At 46.1% G+C, this 21,451-nt stretch overlaps 1 protein-coding gene across 2 annotated transcripts in view; it reads left to right on the top strand.

Moving 5' to 3' along the window:
* Window positions 1-900: 900 nt before the first annotated feature.
* Window positions 901-21,451, top strand: part of FANK1 (fibronectin type III and ankyrin repeat domains 1) — a 69,327-nt gene continuing 48,776 nt past the window's right edge. The window contains exon 1 of one of the 2 annotated variants that reach the window (XM_019482856.2): window positions 901-1,059. In XM_019482856.2, the coding sequence (XP_019338401.1) occupies window positions 966-1,059 (94 nt within the window). In that variant the 5' untranslated portion in view covers window positions 901-965. Of the gene's footprint in view, window positions 1,060-1,081; window positions 1,484-21,451 lie in introns of those variants that run through there. The other variant, XM_014611375.3, reaches the window with a different exon arrangement.

Below are 21,451 nucleotides of genomic sequence, written 5' to 3'. Positions count from 1 at the left end.
ACAGAGTTAAATTCAACAGGTACCCACAAAGAGAATATTTACTAAGAATTAGCGCTCAATGTTTTTATTCATTTAGGGCAAGCCTGTGACATGCAAGTCACAAGTGGCCCAAGCAGCAACTGTGTGGCATGGCAATGTGGAGAGTGGACAGGGAGCAAGTGGAAAAGGAGCAGAAAGTAGAGTAGCAAATTGGGCAGTGAAAGGAGATTGGAAGGACACTCAGGAGAATGCAGGGCTAATTTCTGGCACACCTGCCAGAAAGGTTGGCACTCAGATTTAGTGCACGTCCTCAGCAGAAGCCTTATGTACAGTGGCTACCCATAAGAAGTTCTAGCATATCACCTTATCTGCTGATTTCAATTTCTCTATTTATGATACACTTCTGTTTATAATACACTACATTGGGAACCGCTATTGATCATCAGGACACTGTATGGCTGGGAGTACTAACAGAAATGCTTTTTTTATTCCCAGCTCCCTGAGGTGCTCACCACCATCAACTCCTACTAGTGCCAACAGTCACAGATCCCCTTCCTTGGTTCCCTTCTCCCATTAAAAGACAAAAGTTTGGATCCCCAGAGTTTGGCAATGTGCAAGGTAATGGGATGTGAAGGGTCCTTTTTGATTCGTGGAAGTTCACTTGGACATTCAGCCTTGCTTAGGTGGAAACAACCAGACACCCCTACCCAAGAGCTACCGCAGGAGCCTCGCAAGATCCACCCGCTTCCACCAGCATTGTCTTTTGTCACCTCAGACAGGAGGTATCCCTCCGCCAGGCGAGAGGGCACCCCCGGAACCACCCTCGGCCATTCAGTGGGGTCTCGTTACTACCCACACAGCAGTATCCCTCCGCCAGGCGAGAAGGCACCCCTATAACTGCCCTAACGCGTGCACTAGGGTCTCATTATGACCACACACGACAGTATCCCTCCGCCTGGTGAAAGGGCTCCCTTGGAATCACCTTAATGCATGCACTAAGATCTTTTTACGACCGCACGTGGCAGTATCCCTCCGCCCAGCAAGAGGAAAACCCTGGAACCGCCTTAGCGCCTTCATCAGGTCCTTTTTAAGACCCCACGCGGCAGTACCCCTCTACCCGGGGAGAGGGTACCACCCTTGCGCCCCGGCATCGCCCTGCCCCAGGCACAGCGGGATGCTGGGATTTCACTGCACACCCCTAGTCTGGGGAGCCTCTGGACTTACTCCCCTCCTCCTCCTGCAGCCAGCACCGCGGCCCCCCGCCGTGCCCCTCACCTGAGCACAGCCCCAGACATCGGGGCCGCGGGTGCGCATGCACTTGGGGCACGTGTCCCCCCCCGGGCGCGGCTGCAGGTGACCCGTCACGCCGGGGGGCGCAGGGATACGCGGAGGAGACGTGACGCGGTCCGCGCCCGCGGTTGCTTTAAGACGGCGCGGCGGAGTCCCGCGCTGCCCGGCAGCGCCGTGGGGACGGTCCCGGGTGCAGCCATGGAGCCGAGCCGGGGTGAGCGGGGCGCTGCGGGCCGGGCGGGGACCCCCGACGGCGCCGCACGAGCCGTGGCTCCTCCCGCCCGCCGCTGCAAGGCCGTTTGGGGAAAAAAAACCAACAAACAAAACCCCCCAAAACCACGGGTTGGGTTAAAACAAACCAAAAAAGAGCGAAATTGGGGTACTTTTCCCTTTGGCTTTTCGGCCCCCAGGCTGGGCTGCCCCGCCCCGTGGCTGGACGGTGCGCGCCGGGGAAGGAGGCTGAGCATCACCTGCTCTAGGGTATAACTTTTAAACCAGTTTAAAAGTTTCTTTTCAAACTGTGTCTCCAGTTTAAAGGAAACTAGAGGCTTTCCCGAGACCCCGGGGGTGTTGTTCGGTTTAAGAGGGAAACGAACACACGTCTAACTTCATGGGAATGAGTCCAAACCACCCTCGGGGCTGGGAAGTGGGAGCGGGGTACCAGGGGCACAAGGGTGGTTTGATTAGTATGAAAAAGGAGGAGGGGCCTCAACACCTGTGGGTTGACAAGGAGTCAAGTGACTCCCTCAGCCTACTTGCAGTGCTGCTGTCGCTGTCGCTGCCCCGCGTTGGTTTTCAACTCTGAGTGGAGCAGGATCGAAGGGGAGAGCAAGCGCGCCCCCTCGTCCCGATCCGCCCCTGAATCTCACTGCTTCAGAAGTTAAAAAAAAAATGCCAAATATTGAGACTTTTAATGCCCTTGTGAAAACAGGTAGCATTGTAAGGATCTTGCCAAGGTTTCGACCCTGAAACAGCAGCCACAGGTTAGCTTTGTGTATTGCAGCAGTTCAATTAACTGTGAAACAAATAGCCCAAAGGCAGAAATCTTTGCAGAAGAATCGGGGTGGTGGGAACTAGCTGCTCCTGCAGAATTGTACTCTAAGGGTATAAAGGCATATTACTAAACTATGTGGATCAGCTGCACATGAGATGTGTCCTACCACAGCTGATCTGCTTCACTGGGTGAAACAGACATCTGTTTTCCTAGTTGGGGCAGGGGCCTGATGCTGCAGGATGGCGATGTGTTCCCTGCTTTCAGAGACAGCTTGGAGATTTTCCAGGGCATGTCTCTGTACGGAGAGAAAGCTAATTTCCTGCTTGCAGAGACGCATCCCAGGTGATCTCTGAGGTGTGTCTCTGTAAAGCCGGGATACCCTGGCTTTCCCTGCTTATAGAGATGTGCTCTGGGGAATATCTGAGGCATTAAGTGAGGATGGTGGCTCTTACCCAGCTCTGGGGTGCAGAAGGCACCTTCCAGCCCCACAGGGGGGGCCAGGGTCAGCCCAGCCTGGCTGATCAAGAGCAAGGGGCAGGGCTGCCAGGCTTTCTGGGCCAATCAGTGGTGGGAGGGGGAATGCAGTGAAAAGAGCAAGATTACATCAGAAGTGCACTGTGCAGTGGATCCCTTAATTTGGGTAGATCCCTAGATATATGCTTTAGTGTTTCTAGAACTTGGACCCAATCGGATGAGTAAAACTGGTAGGACCAGAATCATAGGTTGCAAGATGTCATCTTTGTGTTACCATAAACATTTTTATGGCAGCACAGAATGTGAGCAAACAGACATATTGGCCCTTGGTTGCACCACAAATACCCAAATGTTGTGATGGCAATTACTCTAGTCATAATTTATGCTGCCTTTTTGCAGCCAATGAATATTTGCTGGAGAGTCAGGGCAGCCAATGCTACCTGCAGTTTCCAGCTGCCCTGGGCAAGAGCTCCTGAGGCTGAGAAAATGGCAACAGGTGCTTCACCCTGACGCTTGGCACAGCAGTGTATGCATTGTGGGAATCCCCAGCAGAGGATTCCCCTGTTGCACATCTGCAAGCACACATCTCCAGTAGGGGTTTGCAGCCACAGGAATGCTGTTTAGAGGGATTCCCCAGGTGCCCTGGGTCAGGGCATGATATGCAGAGGCAAAGATGAGGAACCCCCATAGGAGTTCCCCTCTCTATACTTGTAAATGTGCACCACAGGAATCCCCTGCAGAGGTATTTTCCCTGGCCCTGACTTGGGGGACATGTCTGCAAGTTGGAGCACAGCATCCAGGGCTGTTTTCCTGCTGGGTCAGGCCCGGAAAGCCCAGGGAGTGGCAGGGGCCCAATCCTGTGGGACAACAGTCTGAGAGATGTCTGTAGATGTCAGTGAAGTGGATCAGTGAAGCTTACTGTGCTCCAAGAAATGATATGTTTCCAGTTATAGTTACTAAGAAACTGTTAGGGCTTCTATCCAGGAAACACACAGGAACATTTTTAAATACTCCTTTGTAGTTCCATTAAGTTCCCGTAGTGATTTGTCAATATTTATGTTTAGTATTTGTATTTCTCTTAGTTTGAACAGTGGAAGTTCATCAAACCAGGCTCCTGGAGCTTAACTGGTTGTGGGTAAAACAGGGTAGGAGAAAGTTTGTCTCATCGCAATTATTTTTGTTGGAAAGCTAAAAGATAAAGGACAAATTAAGTTTTCAAAGTAGCTTCAGGTGCTATATATACACACCTGAGTTACATTTCCTATCACTGTGGCTGAAGGGCCAGTTTGACAAAAAGAAGCATGGTTTTTATTGTTGTATTTTACTTTTATTTTTTTCAGTGTGATGATCCCTCTTTAACATAACCAGGGATCCTGGTTTTTGCCAATTAAAAAAATTGACCAATTTTCAGTTAAAAAAAAAAAGAGTAACCCCAAATCCACATTTTTCCATGATTTAAATGAAACACCACTAATATATAGATATTAGGTATCTATCTAGATATAGAGATATCTATATATAGATATTGGATATATATGTAGTGGTGTTTCATTTTAATCATGGAAAAAATGTGGATTTGGGGTTACTCTTTTTTAAACCCAAAATTGGGGATTTTTTAAGTCAGAAAAAAAATCAGGATCCCTGAAGATAACGCATCCAACCACTGAAGAAGTACCGTGTATTTTTGACTTGCCAGTTTATGTTTGCCAGTGTAAAGAAACCTTTGAGGAATATTTCCCAAAAAGGAAAGTTATTAAAATTAATTTTAAAACAGGTCTTTGTAATACTGATTCAGACAGCTGCTCTAAACTCCCTTCAGTTTAATCAGTCTACCCTGTGATCACGTGGTGGTGGGGGGCAGGGGGAAGTGTCAAATATTTAATTGCTTAATTTTTTTCTTTATTTTGTTTGTAATCCTCTAAGGAGTAGGCAAGTAAAATATTTCCTCCTTCCAGTTAGTCCTCCTCTGTTTGCCAATTTCTCTTCTGTGTATTGACTGCAGTTGAAGCTAACATGGTTGCTTTCCTCTTATCAGAAAGTCACTGTAACTGAGCACTGTCAAAGGATCAATGTCTCATGCTTTGAAAATAAGAGTCTCCGTTTTGCTTTGCCAGCAGGAGACTGTTATTGTGTGACAATGATCTAGTTCAATGACTTTCAACTACACTTGGTCACTGTTGTGTTTCATTACAGTGCTGTGTTAATGACTGTGGTGTTCTGCTGGAACTTGGAAAATCCTACCCTATTACTGTGGCCACTGTTTGGATTGATTTCAAGTAACGGGCCAAAACCAAAAAAAGAAAAGGATTGAGGTACATTTAAAACAAACAAACAAACAAACAAAAAAAGGATTTAGGTGGACTGTAGGCCTAAGTCTAAACTTACTGTCAAGTACTGCCTGCAGCAGCCATCTAACCCAGAAGTGGGCAAAAGATGGCTCATAGGCCAGATCCATCCTATTAACGGACAGTGTCTGGCCTGCAGGCAAGTTGTTACCAACTTGTGGGATCTGGCCCACAGGTGGCTGGTGGCTCTGGCTACAGTTGCTGTGTGGTGGCGGGTGGGCAGGGCTGTTTCTACTGTGCTGGGCAGGCAATACTGCTTTTGGCCAGCATTGATGCGGTGGCATTACCTGTTGACTCAAGTGGATGCTGTGATCCCCACCCGAAACCTGCTGGCTGCATCCACAGCTGATGCTGGCGCCCACATGGGGCTGCTTCTGCTGTGTCGGGCAGGTGGTGGTGTAAGCTGCGGACATGGCTGGCAGGTTCCAGGTTGGCGTGGGGATCAGGGCGTGCTACAGCTCTGGGCAGCGAGTGGGTTCTGAGGGAGGAAGAGAGGATGATGAGAGAGAGGTGTGGCCCTCAGGAGGACATCAAAACTCATTAAGTGACCCTCCAGCAAAAATAATTGCTCACCCCTGAAGGGGCTAAAACTCATTTGGCTTACCCCTTGATCAATTTGCAAGTTCACTGAGTGCTCACAGTTGCAGTTCTGAGCAGCTAGATGTTTAGTTGTTATCTGAGATCTGGCAGGACACAGAAACTAGGTAGAGTGGCACCCAGATCCTTAGAGAAGCTCATTCAGGTAGGCATGCCCTGAGCCCATCTGCCATACATTAACAGAATTGATCCCTTCAGAAAATAAAGTCTTAGCTACTTCCTTTTTAAAAAAGATGGCATTGTACCCCCAGCTCCCCACCCCCATATGCAGCAGTGTGGACTTACTCAGGCAGTGGGAGGCCTCTGCTCAGTTCCCTTCTTGAACTGAGGGGATTCAAACTAACACAACCCACTTTGCAGGTGAGTACCCTAGCTGTGCCACTGTGCAGAAGGGAATATGAGATTTGTGGGGCTAGAAGATGAGCAAGCAAGAAGGAGCATGACTGTATCTCCTAATAGTCTGAAGGTAGGGGGAAGCCCTTGGTTCTGGTCACTGTCCCTGGGTTTTATGCATTTTACATTAAATAACCATTGGATAAAAAATAGAAAAAAAATTGTAAAAAGAAAAGGGTGATGCCAGCTCAATTCCTTGAAGGAACAGTACATACATACTTTTGGGTAAGAGATCATGCTCTTGCTCCTTGTGGTCGAAGGTATCTTCCTATAGCTCTAACTTGGGTACCTAAGGTCTGGAGAGGGGGTAGAAATTTAGTTTCCCTAGACCCAGGGCTGTTTTTTACTGGCAAGCTCTAGTTCAGGGGTAGGCAATTATTTCAGGTGGAGGGCTGCTTCCCGAGTTTTGGCAAGCCATTGAGAGCCACATGACAGTAGCCAGGATCAGATAAATATTAACTTCCTCAATTTTTTAGGGGCCTCGCGGGCTGGATAGAATGGCCTGGTGGGCCGCATCCGGCTCACAGGCCGCATTTTGCCTTCCCCTGCTCTAGTTAGTTCTCTACTCAGTGGGCATGTCTACATGTGCATTTAGATTACTGTGCAGAATTTTTCCTTGGGAGCATTGTCTACACATGCACCTACCTTGAGTGTGTCTACACATTTACCCGTGTAACAAATTTGTTCCCAATGGAGTAGTTCCCTGCCCTGCTCTGCTCCTATATGGCAGCCAGGGGGAGCTCTACACTCCCCCGGATGCCAGCCCTGGGCTGGCAGGGGGCACCAGGGTGGTCGTGGGGGGTGAGCTGTCCCACCTTACGGGTAGCTGCTTTTCATCCTGCTCCACGCAGCTGATTGCTGCCCAACCCCTGCTCTGAGATCAGAGTGGGGGCTGGGATATTGTCCCATTTTCTGCAGCTGTGTGCTAACGCATAGTAAAGCTACCTGTATTTATCGGTAGTAGAAAATTGTGCTTTAGCCTATTTTAATGTGCAGTAGCTGCTGCACATGATTACATATTTACACAGTAGATTAGTGTACCGTGCAGTAAAATGTCTCCTGTAGAAGCACCCAGTATGTGGGTTTTCCAGGTTTTTGGATTGTACTCTGAGGCCAGATGCTTAGAAGTTAGGTGTTGTAGGACCTAGAATGCAGGCATCTAAAATGTATAGAGAAATTTATGAAGAAATGTCTGTCATTTTAAGTGGGAAGTTCTAGTTAATTACAAATATGGAATGAAATCCTGGCATCATTGAATTCAAAGGGAGTTTGGATATTGACACCAACTGAGCTTTTACCCAGAAAATGTAATCAGTGTTCCTGTAGAATATCAGGAGCCAAAGAAATTACAGAAATGTAGCCTTTTTTCTGTAGAAATACTGAGTAGAAAAGTAGTTTGTCACATGGTTGGTTTTAGGAAACCACTGCAAAGTAAACATTCAGTAACTGTAGCATAGTTTACTTTTCCATTCTCGTATACTTCTGTGAGGTGAGTCCCCTGTGGTTCAGTGGTAGACTCCTTGTCTACCACCCAGGAGACCTGGGTTTGATTTCCAGACACTTATACAACTACAGCCATGGAGGCACCAAGCATCTTGACTCGGTCTGGTTTTTGGATCCAGTCTCCGTGGCTTAAAGGGAGGATGGAAGGTCTGGGCAACCTCCACTCCTCCAAAGATTCTTGCCCAGGCATATGTATTGAAGATCTGGGTGGCCCTCGAGCATACACCATAATCCAGGAGGATCAACAGTTGCCACTCCTGGAGGGAAGCCCTCAATTGCCATGTAGAATCATAGACATTTACAGATAAAAAGCGCCTATTTGCTATTCTTGGTGATTGGGGTTGTTCCCTTGATATAGTTCCCAATACTTTTTTCCTCATATAACATTTTGAAAGATTCCAGAAATAGAACTTCTGCCACGTCCACTGAGAAACTGTTAAAACTGAATCCTGTGCTTAGAAGGGTGTGCTCATGCATTAGCAATTGTTTATAATGTTATCAAATGAAATCTGATATGTTAAAGAATATTTGTTTTAAATGATTGTGTATTTTTCTTATTAAAATCAGATGACTCTTGAGAGTGAAGTTAATGTGGTATCTGTGCCCTGGTTAGGTGAATGCAAATAGTTTTTTCTTTTTGTTTAAAATAAGCATAGCATAACAATAGCCGGAGAGATACTTTAATTGTTTTAAAGAATTAGGCATATATTGTACAGTGTCATGAAATAATTAGAAATAGTAATCAAATCAGGCTGATCATTACATTTCGACACATTGGGTTTTCTATTACTTTTAGGCATGACCTTAAGTATATTATTAAATTCTAGTTCTCATAAACAGTGCAAAATTTTACAGGTCAGCCTCTGGCAGTATATACAAGATGACAAGGTCTGCCACTTACAGAATAATAAGTCAGTGTCCAAGAAATAGTTCTACGGGGAAAAGCAAAATTAAATGAGTTCAGAACCTTATGATGTTGAATGTAGTGGCTCTCTCTCTAATATTAATATATTTCATTATATATTAACTAACTAAAGTCACAGCACGTAGCCATTGATTGCTGTACTGTTTCTAGGATGACTTTTTCCCTTAAAGTATACCTAGATGCAGTAGATTCTGCATAGAACGAGTTATATTATTTAGGCTGGGGCAGAATTTACATATAAACTGGTTTAAGTGAGCAGAAACTGGTTTAAACCTGTAACAGAAGAGAAGTTCATTGTACATAAACCACTTTCAAAATGATCAAAACCAGTTTAAGATAAGCCTGGATGTATGTAGTATCAGGTTTAACTGATTTAGGTCAAACCGGTTTATGGAACCTCTGTCACAGATTCCTTCCTGGTTCAAGTTAACTCACAATCCCCCAGCATCCCAGGATGCTTTGCAGCCCTGGGCCGTGCTGCCTACTCCAGTGGAGCAGGGACTGCCCCACCCCTCTGCTCCACAGCCTGCATCTGTCAACCCATGGGGTAGCCCCTGTGGTGGAGGCTTTTTGCCCCTCTGCAGCCCCCTCCCTGCCAGGGGCAACCTAGGCAGCTGGGGAAATTTCCCACCTCCCCATCCCCTGCGCAGCTCTTGTCTTAGCTGCTGCCACAGGAAGGAGGGGGAAAAAGTTCCCAAGATCCTAGGGGTGCAGGCAGCAGGGAGCCCCTGCTTCAAGGGGCTTCCCCTCACCTGAGCCCAGGGCCCCCCAGTCCAGGCAGTCCCAGGGATCTATGGGGAATTCCTGTTCCCTCCCAAACCCCACAGCTGCTTGCTTCAGCTGCTGTGAGTCTCAGGGATAGTCCAGCGCAGCCCTGGGGAGTGGAGGAATATTCTGCTTTTCCACAGCTGAGGCAAAACCATCTGTGGAGGAGTGGGAGAATTTTCCTCCACTCCCTGGGGCTACCCCAGGCTATCCCTGAGACTTGCAGCGGCTGAGGCAAGCAGCTGTGGGTTTTGGGAGGGCAAGAATTCACTTCAGCTCCCTGGGGCTGCCCCGGGTTGCGGGGCCCTGGGATGGGGTGGGGGGAAGCCCCCGCAAGGCAGGGGCTCCCCAGTGCCCCCATGCTAGGCTGCATGGGCAGGTACCCGGCCCAGAGGACTCCTCCTTCCTCCCTCCTGTGGCAGTGGCTGAAGCAATCAGCAGCTGAATTCCCCTTGGCTCCCCAGGGAACCAATCAGAATTCTTTGGCTCCCCAGGGCTGCCTAGGCTGTGGAACCCAGGTGGGGGGAAACCACCTAAGGGGGAGGCTCCCCCAAGGTAGGCCAGCACCTGGATGGGGGCTCCTTAAACCCCTGCGGGGGGGGGGGGGGGGAGGATAGCAGGGGGCTGGGAGCATGTACTGGGGAGCCAGTTGGGGATGGCCCAATGGCCCACTTGGCTGGCCTCACAATAGCCACCAAGCTGTGAGACGTGCTCTAGCCCCCCCCGCCTACTGGCCTGGGTCACTGCAGGCCTCCCCCCATCTTTTCCAGTTGAAAAAATGAATTGGAAGTTCAGTTGGTTATTGGTCCAATCTATGCAGTTTAGAGGAAGCTGCCTAGATTGAATAGATTCTGCCTTGGATTTTTTGAGTGTCTGTTCTTAGCTATGGTGTCTAGAAGAAACTATGGCCTTGCTCTTTCAGAGACAGATGCACCTTCTCATCTTTGAAGCCTGAATATGGTCTCTTCTTATTATTGAAATCATATTCCATTGTCTTATTATTAAAGCTGTAATACATGTCATATTGAATGAAATAGTTTGAATGCTTATAATAGTTGCCCATTAGCCAGTTTAGGAAGACAAGATTCATCTTCTTATCTAGGCCATTGTTTTGGTCTACATGCAGAAGGTCCTGACTTTGAGCAAAGTCTTAACTCTTGAATTTTATCTTTAGAGGCCTTTAACAAAGTTAACCTAAAAATGACCCTTAAGCAAACATCCCACATTCTGAGAAATCAAACCCTAGGAGCCTTTTAAAAGATTGGAAATAAAAAAGTCAATTCAGTGATATGGAAATTCCCCAAAGTAATTAAAATGGTCAAGGAAAGAAACTGATTACCAAGCAAAAGAATCTGTTAAGTAAGATCTGAGCCCAACTTTGGGAGTAGTGACAGGTTTGGGTAGGAGGGGCCCAAGATGGCAACTCACTCAATAAAAACTGTAACCTACTGTCCCAATTTGGAGGTAACCTTACTTGCAGAACAATGAAGGAAGAATCACAAGTGTAGGCCGGATCACACTGATCACCTGAACTACCCTCTCCGTGAACGCGAATCTCTTAGTTCACGCTGAAGCCGCGGAGCACCCGAAAGGGACTGAAGGAAGGGGACTTAGTCCTATCAGTATTGAGGCCAGCCCATTGAATCGTATTGCTGAGGCCAACCCATTAAATTGTACTACTGAGGAATGAAACAGTATTTAGGTGTTTGGCTTCTTGGAATTCTAGGATTGTAAGTATATTATGAAAAATAATAGTATTGATTCAAATTTAACTTTGAGTTGTAATTGTAGTTGTTTTTGTAAAACAAATTCTTATAACATTGTTTAGGAAGGAAGTGCATTTGGAGCATTGTTTCTTAAAGCTAAGCAGTGTTATATGCGTAGCAAAGAATTTTAAAATAAAATTGTGTTGTATGAATTAAGTGTGCAATCATTGTGAAATTGTGCAATCAACTAAATACTCCCCCAGCCAGTGCATCAAACAAATCAGTAAGTTGTGTGGGATCTTCTCTATTCCATAACCCACTAGAGACAATACATACTTGTACAAATAAGTATTTACAGCTCCAGGGGCATAATATTGAACTAATGACTTGCAGGTACATTTCAAACCTCTGTTTATACTTTGGCAGAATTCTCATTAAAGTCCAAAAGAATTTGGCCTATGCTCCGAGTTAGCTCATTAGAGCTGAGCTGCATCTATCTAGGTATCTCAGAATTCAGTTGCACATATTAGCATCATGGAGCAAGATCTGATAAATAGTAGTTGAGCAGTGCTATTGTGTAAGATATTTTTGGTTCATTCTTGACTGGAAAGTTAGATTGGGCAAATAATTTTCTATTTTTAGCAGCCTTTTCAGAACAAGTTTGGCAAGAAGTGAAAGTTGCTTTTAGCGTTGTGCCTACTTGAAAATAGCATTAATCAAGTCAAATCAGAACTTTCAGAAGATTTCCTCCGACTCTGAAGCATGCATGTCTTTGGATGAATATAGTATGTGGCTTATGGCCACGAGCCAACCTTCCACTCAGACTAATTGAGAAGGGCATTGATAGAAGAAGGGAGGGGAATTCCTTCTGAGGACATTGTTTGTCTGCTTAATTGATTCTTATGGTGATGAGACTCAAAATAACTGGATAGAGGAAAGAATACTTACATGATAACTAATAGTGAGAAATGATAGATGAAAGGACACCTATACACTGAATGATGGTGATGACGTTCTGAACTAATGAGAAGTGATATTGCAGAGCTTAGCTGAAGGTTTCTGTAATATTTAACAGCCCTGCTGGAGTGAGCAGTGTCCGTGCTCCGTGTCATGGCGCAGGATCCTGCAGGATGGCCGTGCTCTCCCCAAGGCCCCCTTCCCATGCCAAGTTGGCCCAGAGGGCACCCTTAATTCTCACCCGCCACGTCTTTGATGTTAAATATATATTAGCAAGGCTACCTTTGTCTTCTTGAACATGGTTTTGCTGTACTCTGACCCCGTGGGCTCCTGGACCCCTTGTGGGTCCCGTTCTGCAATGGGTGTTTCGGGGCACCTGAGCCTTATGGGATATGTGTGGCTCCAACCACCCCTTTACCATGCCCCAAGCCATGCAGATGGAACAGACCTTGTTTGGTCTAGGCCTTGTTACAATTTGGCCCCGTGGTCCTCCCTGTGCTCTCCGCAGCCCCTGTCTCGCACTGCGCCTTCCTGGCGCTCGGGCTCTCCGCAGCCCCTGTCTCGCACTGCGCCTTCCTGGTGCTCGGGGTCGCTGCACTGCCGCGGGTCCCCTTTAAGGCATCCTCCTTCCCCTAATAGCCTCACCCAAGCCACCAGTCTTAAACAGCAAACGCAAAACACAAGCCCCTGGTCTATAACATAAATCCAAGCCACCTGGCTATAACATCATTCAAGCCACCCCAGGGGTGCTCCATCCCTCACCAGTATCAGAGGCTGTACCTGCAGTCAGGCCTCTCTCCTTTGCTTGCTCTGGGAGAACTCCTTTCCTCTTGGCTGCTGGCAGGGAGCTGCCATCCTGGCCTCAGCCCTGGGGTTTATATGTGGGCCAGGCCCTGCCCCTTCCGGTCAGCTGACCTCTGGCAGGTGTGGGCCACTAGCTCCCTCTGGTTGCCCCGGTAACCAGCAGCTGGGGCTCCCCACTTACTGCTAGGGCTCTTCCCCCAGCAGTTTCTACTCTAAGGAGCAGGGCACCTAAGTGCTCTGCGACACTCCAAAAGGAAGGGGTTGCGCCCCTGGCACAGGGTGGTGTGGAATGTACTGGATGTGATAAGGGTGGGGTGCAGGGGAGGTAGAACCTCATGAAGATAGCCCACCCCCCTCCCCCAGTAGACCTGAGTCTATTCTCCCCATTGGGACCAGCTTCCTAACTTGCATACGTTTAAAGTCATGGAGGGCGAATGTAAAAGCAGAACTAAATTCCAGGGGTAAAGAATTAGACATTGACAGGCAGCCGGGTAAGAGAATAGCAGTGTTCCCTACATCTTGACATCACCCGCTAGGAGGACACTGGGTTGAAGAGGACCCAGACCTTATAACACCTACTCTTGACAAGGGACAACATCACTTTCAAATTGTAAGGGCAGTAGCATGGACATGTCCTGTCTTAATTCATTTAAAGTTTGACATTGCTGAATCATGATATATGTTTTCCTGCTGGCAGGTATGCACCTCACTGTCAGTTGTTAGATGCATCAAATACCAGGTACAAACCTTTCTTCAGTAGGAATGGCACCGTGAGACATGGTAGCTAATGGACCTGTGCCTCTTGTTCTTGTATGATGGTAGTGACCTAACAGAAAATGAGAATACCGAGGTGTCGTATGAGGCCAACTTACGCTGGGAACATAGCCAGTTTGTTAACTTCTGGTTCTGTGCTTTGAGGAAACAAGTTTCCTCTTCTGGGACAGGTCTGCACTGCCAGATGTGGGATAACCAGCAGTGGTGGGAGAGCTTCAAGATAAGAGTGACTATTTTCCTGGAAATTTATGCAAGGTAAGCTCCAGAATTGCAGAGAGACTGCCAACATGAGGCTCCCGTTGCCTGCTGAGAAGTGAGATGCAGTTATGATTTGTAAGCTAGTAATCCCTGACTGCTACCATTGTGCACCAGTTTGGTATAGGTAAATGTGGTGTTGGCTCTGTCATGAGGGAGGCGTGTGCTACCTTTATAATATACATTACCCATGTATCTTACGGCTTGTAAGTCTTTGACTGTTTTGATGACCTGGGGTTCCTCTACTTTACTGGAGTGATAGATGGAATTTGCATTCCCATTCTTTGCCACTCCCACCGGGCCTCAGAGTTCACGAAGAGGAGGGATGTGGGTGGTAGGTAGTCTTTCCCCCTTTCTTCCCGTCTTTCCCAAGTAGTGTTATAGTGGCCTGGTCAACCACTTTGGGAGATTCACGCAAATGCCGGATGATCCAGAAAAGTGTGGCATACTAGAATTTTTTACAGCTCCACCCTGTTTTCCCTAATGGTGAAAAAAGGAGTTTTGTTAGAACTATTTTTAGGACAGAGATCAATGATCTAACTCCCCCTGCTAATACTCAGCAATCCTGCCTACCCACTGCTGCTATGGCTAATGAAACCTTATTGATTACAGAAAAGAACAGTTAAACTATTGACTGTGTAGTTGCCCACCACCTGTGCAATGGTTAGGGCCTGTGTGAGGGTTGGCGAGGAGAGATGCAAAGACTGGTAAACTGTTTTTGAGCTTTTGAAAGAGTTATCAAGGACTCCTTGTTAGAATAGTATTGACTACATACACTGAGGAAAGTGTGTGAATATAGTTGTATGCTCTGAGGTTCTATGATGCCATATTCACAATACAGCTGTGAATTTACGTCAAAGAAAACTATTTGCATTATTCTGTTCTGGGGGATAGGAGTTTCTCTGATTTGTATTCCTGAAGTTTCTGGTGTGCTTGGGAAAGAGACAGACTCCACAGGCTCTCTACTTGAATGTTTGTTTCTAACTCCCTTTGTAGACATGATTTGCATTTATTGATCTTTCCTTGCCTCATGAAATTTGTGTCTGTTTTGTGGCTGGGCACTCATTGTCAGCAGGGAAGATTCATTTTGTCTGCCCACTTTGCATGCAGTGGACTGTTGCATGGAAATCCCATTCTTCAGTTGACTTTTTTCACTTGCCATATGAAATGACTAATAAAGTATTTTAACTACAAACATTTTATTTGAGAACAAACGCATAACGGAACAGCAAATGTGGGCGGGCCTCAACACTTGAAGTTAAACAAGTGCAAAACAACAAGAGTCGGATGCAATAGAGAAGGGAAGAAGTGACTATTTCCAATGTGGGTCCAAGGTCTCTGGGAGCTGGAGTGGCCAGTATGGGTGCTGACGTGGAAAAAATGTGGGTTACTGAAAGAAGCAGCGTGTTAGTTCAGCCCAGTTCTGCAGCATCTGTATGGATCAGGCACTTCAGCAGGACTTTTTGGTGCTTTTATCTAATAGCTGATTCAATCAGCTATTAGATAAAAGTGCCAAAAAGCCCCACGAAAGCGCCTGATCTATACAGTTGTTGGGTGAGCCAGGTCCAACTAATGCAGTGGCTCTTTTGGGCAGGCACTGTGCTTGGTGCAGGGCATGTGGAGTTTAAAAGTAAAGTGCTGGGGGGTTTGTGTGTGTGTGTGTGTCTGTAAGCAGTCTAAAAGTCTAAACAGCTTGGTTCCCAGTCATATAATAATTGTGGCTAGGGCTGTTGCTGCTTGTGTGCTACTGTTTCCAGATCAAGGTACTCTCAAGTGGTTTCAGTTGGGTGGTCACTGAATTTCTCCTGGGATCAAAGTGGGATTGGCACTAACAGTATGGAAGGAGGTTGAGTGTTAGGCCCCGTCCATGGTTCAGCTTAGTATACTGCCTCTGCCAGTCAAACTAGATGTAACTTTCTATCACAGGGGTGGGTAATTATTTCAGCTGGAGGGCCACTTAATGAATTTTGGTGAGCTGTTGAGGAACTGAAGGGTAGCCCTGCACCTTCACAGGCGACCTGTCCCCTGGTTGCCATCTTGGGACCGGAAGTCCCTCCCGTAACCCCAGACCTTTGTCACTGGAAGCCCCTCCCTTTTCCCCTCTAAAGTACTCCTTTTGGGAAGGGGGGTTGCCATCTTGGTGCCAGAAAAAAACCAAAACATATACTCAGATATCTACTATAACATATTTTAATTTTATTTCAAAAATATTTTGTCCTGATTTATGCGTGTTTGCATTGCTATATAGAGGTGATTGCATAATAGCTCAAAAATAACGTCTTGTATATTGTGTGTGGGTTGTGGTTGCGGGGGTGGGTGTATGTTTGGGATTTGTGAAGGGGTGTGTGGGTTTGTGTGTGGGTGGGTGTGGGGGCTTATGAAGGGGTATGGGGCTTGTGATGGCGCTCAACTCCCTGTGGCTCCCAGTCCACGTGCCATTGGGCTGGGTGGGCTCCCTGCCACAACGTGCAGCTCCTGGCTCTCCTTTGGGGAGCTGTGTATCATCCTGTTGGCTGGGCTGGCTCCATGTCAGCACATGGGGCTCCCGGCACTGCAGCTAGGAGTGCATGTGGCTGAGCTGGGTTGGGCTGGCTCTGTACCTCCACATATAGCTCCCTACTGGAGTGCTGGAAACTCCTTGTGGAGGCACAGAGCACGTCTGGCCCAATGGTGTGTGGCTCCTGCCTGTAGTGCTGGGACCCCACATGCTGGCACTGAGCCAGTCTGGTCTGGTCCAAAGGCGCACACCAGTGGGCTGGGCGGAGCTGGTTCCATGCTGCCACGTGCAGCTCCTGGGATTCGGGGTGTTTTGCTATGATAGACTGGTGCATCAAGCTGCTGTATGACACTGCATTTTGAATTTAGTGCAAGGAGAGGTTGGGAGAAAAGCAATGTTGGTGGTTCTAGGTGGTAGTGAGAGTGCTGAATGTGCATATTAAGTCACTGGGGCTTTGGGGAACCCATATCCTGGCCATTTGGCAGTGGTCTGTGTATACAAGTATTGACTGTTCTCCTTGCAAGTTGGAGGGAAGGGAGCGGTGGCACATGGATGGCACGCTGGCTTGCATCTGTCCATGATAACAGACTCTAGGCACAGCAACATAACCTCCAGATGGTCATGCATTGGCATATGCAGACAGCTAATCCAGGAGGTATGCACTTCTGTACTTCTCATCTGCATCTCTGGTGCTGACCAGCATTGTGCTGAGTTGTAGGCTGGGGGAGAGAAGGGGATGGTGATTCAGGGAGAGTATTGGGCTCAGGTGACTTTTGGCTCTTTGCCTGTGAATATATCCTGGCCCTTTGACCATGCAGTCCTCTGGTGCTGATCACAGTCTTTTCAAAGTTTGCCTTTGAAAACCAGCCACAAAATGTACTTTGATCCTGACATCCTCTAAAATGGGCCAGCTCTTCATAATAAGGAACTGGGGTACAGCCAGTTCCTGAGTTCATATCCCATAACTATGTGTAGCCACAGTTAAGGTTCTTGGCCTTTGAGTAGACACTGCAAGACATTACACTGCTGCTTTCTGGAATACTCTGGTTTCATAGATGTCCATGTTTCTGTGATTTTGCTGAACCTTTAGCTATCCTCAGAATGTAAGAAGATACAGGACCTGCAGATCATACAGAGCAAGGTGGTGTGCTGTGAGGATTTGTTCTTCAGAGCACTTGAGTATCTAGCTGTGTTTTGAAATTTAAAGTGAGAGATGATATCTGGTCACTGATCTCAGAACAGCAGAGGTCAGAAAGAGAAGCAGAGTGTCTTGGGCTACGAGTATACAAAGCAGTGTGGGAATGTAATTGGTAAAACAGTTGACTAAATCAGAGAGGAGCTCTGTCCAAGAAGAAGCTAAGCTGTGACATTTGAAGGTGTTAGAAGATAGCTCCTTATTTGTCCAGGAGCAAATTTGCCACTTGGCAGGGAGGGGAGAGAGGTGCTACATTGCTTTTAAGGTTAGCATTATGTCTGCAGGTTTTTTTAATCGGGTTCCTTCTGATTTTATACAGGTAGTTAATAGTTTATGGTTAATAGTACACGGGTGGTTCTCAACCTTTTTAGATTTGAGGCACCTTGAATAGACCCAAGGTACCCCTCTAAAAATGCCAACTCTCAGTTTTACAATGTTTTTTGACTACAGAAAAATAAATAGAGCAATTCTTCTGTTGCACAGAACTCAGAAAGATTGCAATACGAGAGAATATTTTTAATGCTATGGATTCCTATATGAAATCTCTGCATTTATCTTGTGAATCATGTTTGCACACCTAACAGTGTATGGTACCCTGAGTATACAAGTAGTTAACTTTACTGAGATTGCCAGAATATAAACAGGCAGTTACCAAAAATTAAGCACGTTAACGTGACTCCTCACCGCATCACAGTCTGTGTAGAGCTGTTACTCATGGGGCACTTCCTTCAGTCAGCCATACTGGGATAGCTTCCTTACTTGCTGTTCCAAGTCTGAAGGCTTGGTCTTCCTTTAGAAATCCATGCAGGTGTCTCCCTCCGAGGTCCATGCAGGCAACTCAGACAGCAAATAGCAAACAGTGATTTCACTTGTTTAGGTTCTTTAACCCTTTAGTGATGTCACCATTAGTAAGGCTAGCCAAGCTTGTTATATAATATCTTGGAAACTTCATAATAGCACAGCCTGGAATATTTTCCTGTTATTGTCCTGATCCCACACTAATTAGCCCCAGTGGTCACCATGTTATCTTCTTAATTTATGGTTCTATTGTTCTGAATGTTCTCTGGCATTCATTTTATGGTTACCTTTAGGCCACAGTCATTGCCAATTCTTAACTGAGTCATCTCGAAGAGGCTTCTGGGAGTTCGGTCAACTTGACATGACCAAATTTGATTTTTCTTGCAGCACCCAGGTTGCCAGACCACCCTGGTTTTGAATCACTCTTCTACAGAGTAGTTGAGCACAGCAACAGTATAACAAGAAGCGGGATGGTGTCTCAGGTAGCCAAGTTCTTACCCGTCAAAACCAACATCTATCTGCTACAATGGTTCTTAATGTTTTGGACTCCAGGAACCCTCAGAAAATGCTGACTCTTAGCTTTCTGTCTCTTTTTGACTATGAAAAAATAGAGCAATTCTTCTGTTGTAAGGATCCAGAAAGATCACAATGGGTAAAATGTTTTTTATGTTATGGAAATTTAAATCTCAATTTGAAATCTCTGGGTGTATCTTGTGTGTCATTCATAGGTGTTTACACATCTAACAGTCCTAATGTGTGGCACCCTGATGTACCCTTAAAAGGATCTCATGTGCGGCACCCCAGTGTGCTGTGGCACCCTGCTTGAGAAACACTGGTTTAGGATGAAGTACTGGAAACATTTTTATTTACTGGGATCCCATCTCTTTCACTGGTTTGGTGCATTGCAAGGTATTTTCAGTCCTAGTGAAATCACATGGGGAGCAACAGGGCAGTCATCTTTATTCTACAGAACAGAAATACTTAAACAAATGCTTTTCAACCACTAGAGGAGGAAGCAACAGGAGGTTAACACTACCTATTAGCACTGCCTATTGCCTGGAATGTATAGCATAACACTACAAAGTAAGTGCACGTACATTGCATACATAGCAGTACATAGCAAAACAAAATTATAAGAATTTTGGACTCTAGTAATTTTAACATCCCCTAATTTGGCTGTTTATGCCTTTCTTGTAGAAAGACTTGACCAACTACAACAAATCCCTCATGGTTAGAACAGCTACCTAAGCCATGAACCATTCTTAAATGATGACTTTTCTTGACTTTCCAGATCTACCTCTTTTGTTCTTAACTTCCACACCAACTATGAAAGTAATTGAAAAGAGGTATCGTTTTTCATTGTCTTGAATTTTTATTAAGTGTTTGTGTGTGTGCTCAATATACCCACAGATAAATCTACCGGACTAAAAATCTAAAACATCTCTGCTTCTCTTTTTCATGTGGTAGATGATGCAGCTCACTGGCTATGACACATACTTGCTAGGGCTGAAAGGTCAGAAATCTGCTGATTTGATGTAAATGAGCTAATGTCCTGATCTGCATACTTCAATATTAATTATTTAATAAATTACAGCAAATGCAACATTATGATAAAGCTACAACTTGGCTTGAGCTTTACTAACATATAAATTGTTGTGTTATTGCCTGACTGAAATTTCTTCCTTGGTGTTTAGGTAATAATGCTGGCTGCTTAAGGCTCTGTATCTGGTGGGTCTTTTAACTAGTGTGTGTGGATGACTATAATTGAATTAGTACCCTCTGCTGCTAGTGACTATTTGACCTATGATGGGAAAAGGTGTCTGCCTCATGCCATCAACTGGAATATGTTTTATCTAGGCTGCTAGCCTTTAGCTGGAAACTTGCTCTAATCCCTAAGGGTGGAAACAGATGTCACCTTTGTGCCACCCTTAAAACTTTTATGGTGGCACAAATGAAAACAAACAGATGTCCATACTTTCCATCTTGCCACAAATACTCATATTTGTGGCTGCGACAGAAGGTGGTAATAAACTGTGCCACTTTATTGTGGCCCGCATCTGTTTGTTTATGGTAGAAGAGCACAGGCAGTGCGAAGCTGCCCATGCTCTTCAGCTGCCCTGGGGCAGGGACTCCACCAGCTTGAGAGGCCTGGTCTTGCACACTCAGGAATTCTGGGGCAGGATCAGGCTTCTCAGGCATTAGGAGCATCCGCCTCACTTTCTGCACTTACCCAGATGAGCCCCTCCACAATGTGTCTGGGTAAGTGGGGAAACCTGGGGCTTTGGCGTGCATGTCTGCAAGCAGGGGTTTACTGCTTGCAGACACAGGACCCGTTCAGCAGTGATATATGCGGAGGAATCCCTCTGCAGGTGATTTCCCTGCTTAGGCCTGCAAGTGCAGAGAAGGGAACTCTCATGGGGAGGTTCCCTCTCTGCCTTTGCAGCCCATTCCCTGTGCTGCTGTCGGAAACACACGCTGACCCAGTGCACATTCCTGGCTGCAGCATGGGCTGTAAATGCCTATGGGATTTCCCCTCTCCACAGTTTCAGCTGATGTGGAGAAATCCCCTGTAAAGGGATTTCCCTGTGTGCACTTGTATGTGGGAAGCAGGCCTACTTGCAGGTGCATATAGGAACATCCCTTTGCAGGGGATTTCTTCCCTCCTTACTTGCAGATGTGCATGGGCACACTTTATCTGCTCTGAGATAAAAAGTTTGTATTATTGACCTCTACCTGGTAAGTACATCTTGCGCCACTGGTTGAAATATCATATGACTTAAACAAAAAGGGTAATGATAAGTAGACCGAAGTGCCAGCATACTTTTACACACAAGGTTCTTTGGTTAAATGTGATGTTTTTTATTAGATTATCTAAGTAGTTGGAAAAATTGTTCTTTGCTCAAATGCAAAATTCGATATCTTCCATGTTTCGGGGTTGTTGGTAGCATGCATGCCTAGAGGGCAACAGCACATATAAGTGTTTTCATCCTTGAATATATTTCTCATTATCCATCATCTTTCAGTAACCTGAGAACAGTGGTTTTCTATCATAAAAATATCTTTTTTTGTATATATTAGTGTGTACTTAAAATTAAACCCTTTGTATAAATATCTGTTCTTATCATACTTTTCCTGTGACTTATTCTTTTAGGGCCAAATTCTGTCATGCCTGAAGCTACTGTGGCTCATCCTTTTTGGCA

This window comes from Alligator mississippiensis, chromosome 6 (assembly GCF_030867095.1).
Source record: "Alligator mississippiensis isolate rAllMis1 chromosome 6, rAllMis1, whole genome shotgun sequence".
Lineage (NCBI taxonomy): Eukaryota > Metazoa > Chordata > Crocodylia > Alligatoridae > Alligator > Alligator mississippiensis.
Note: the sequence above shows the minus strand (reverse complement) of the source record. Positions and strands in the feature narration are given on the sequence as shown.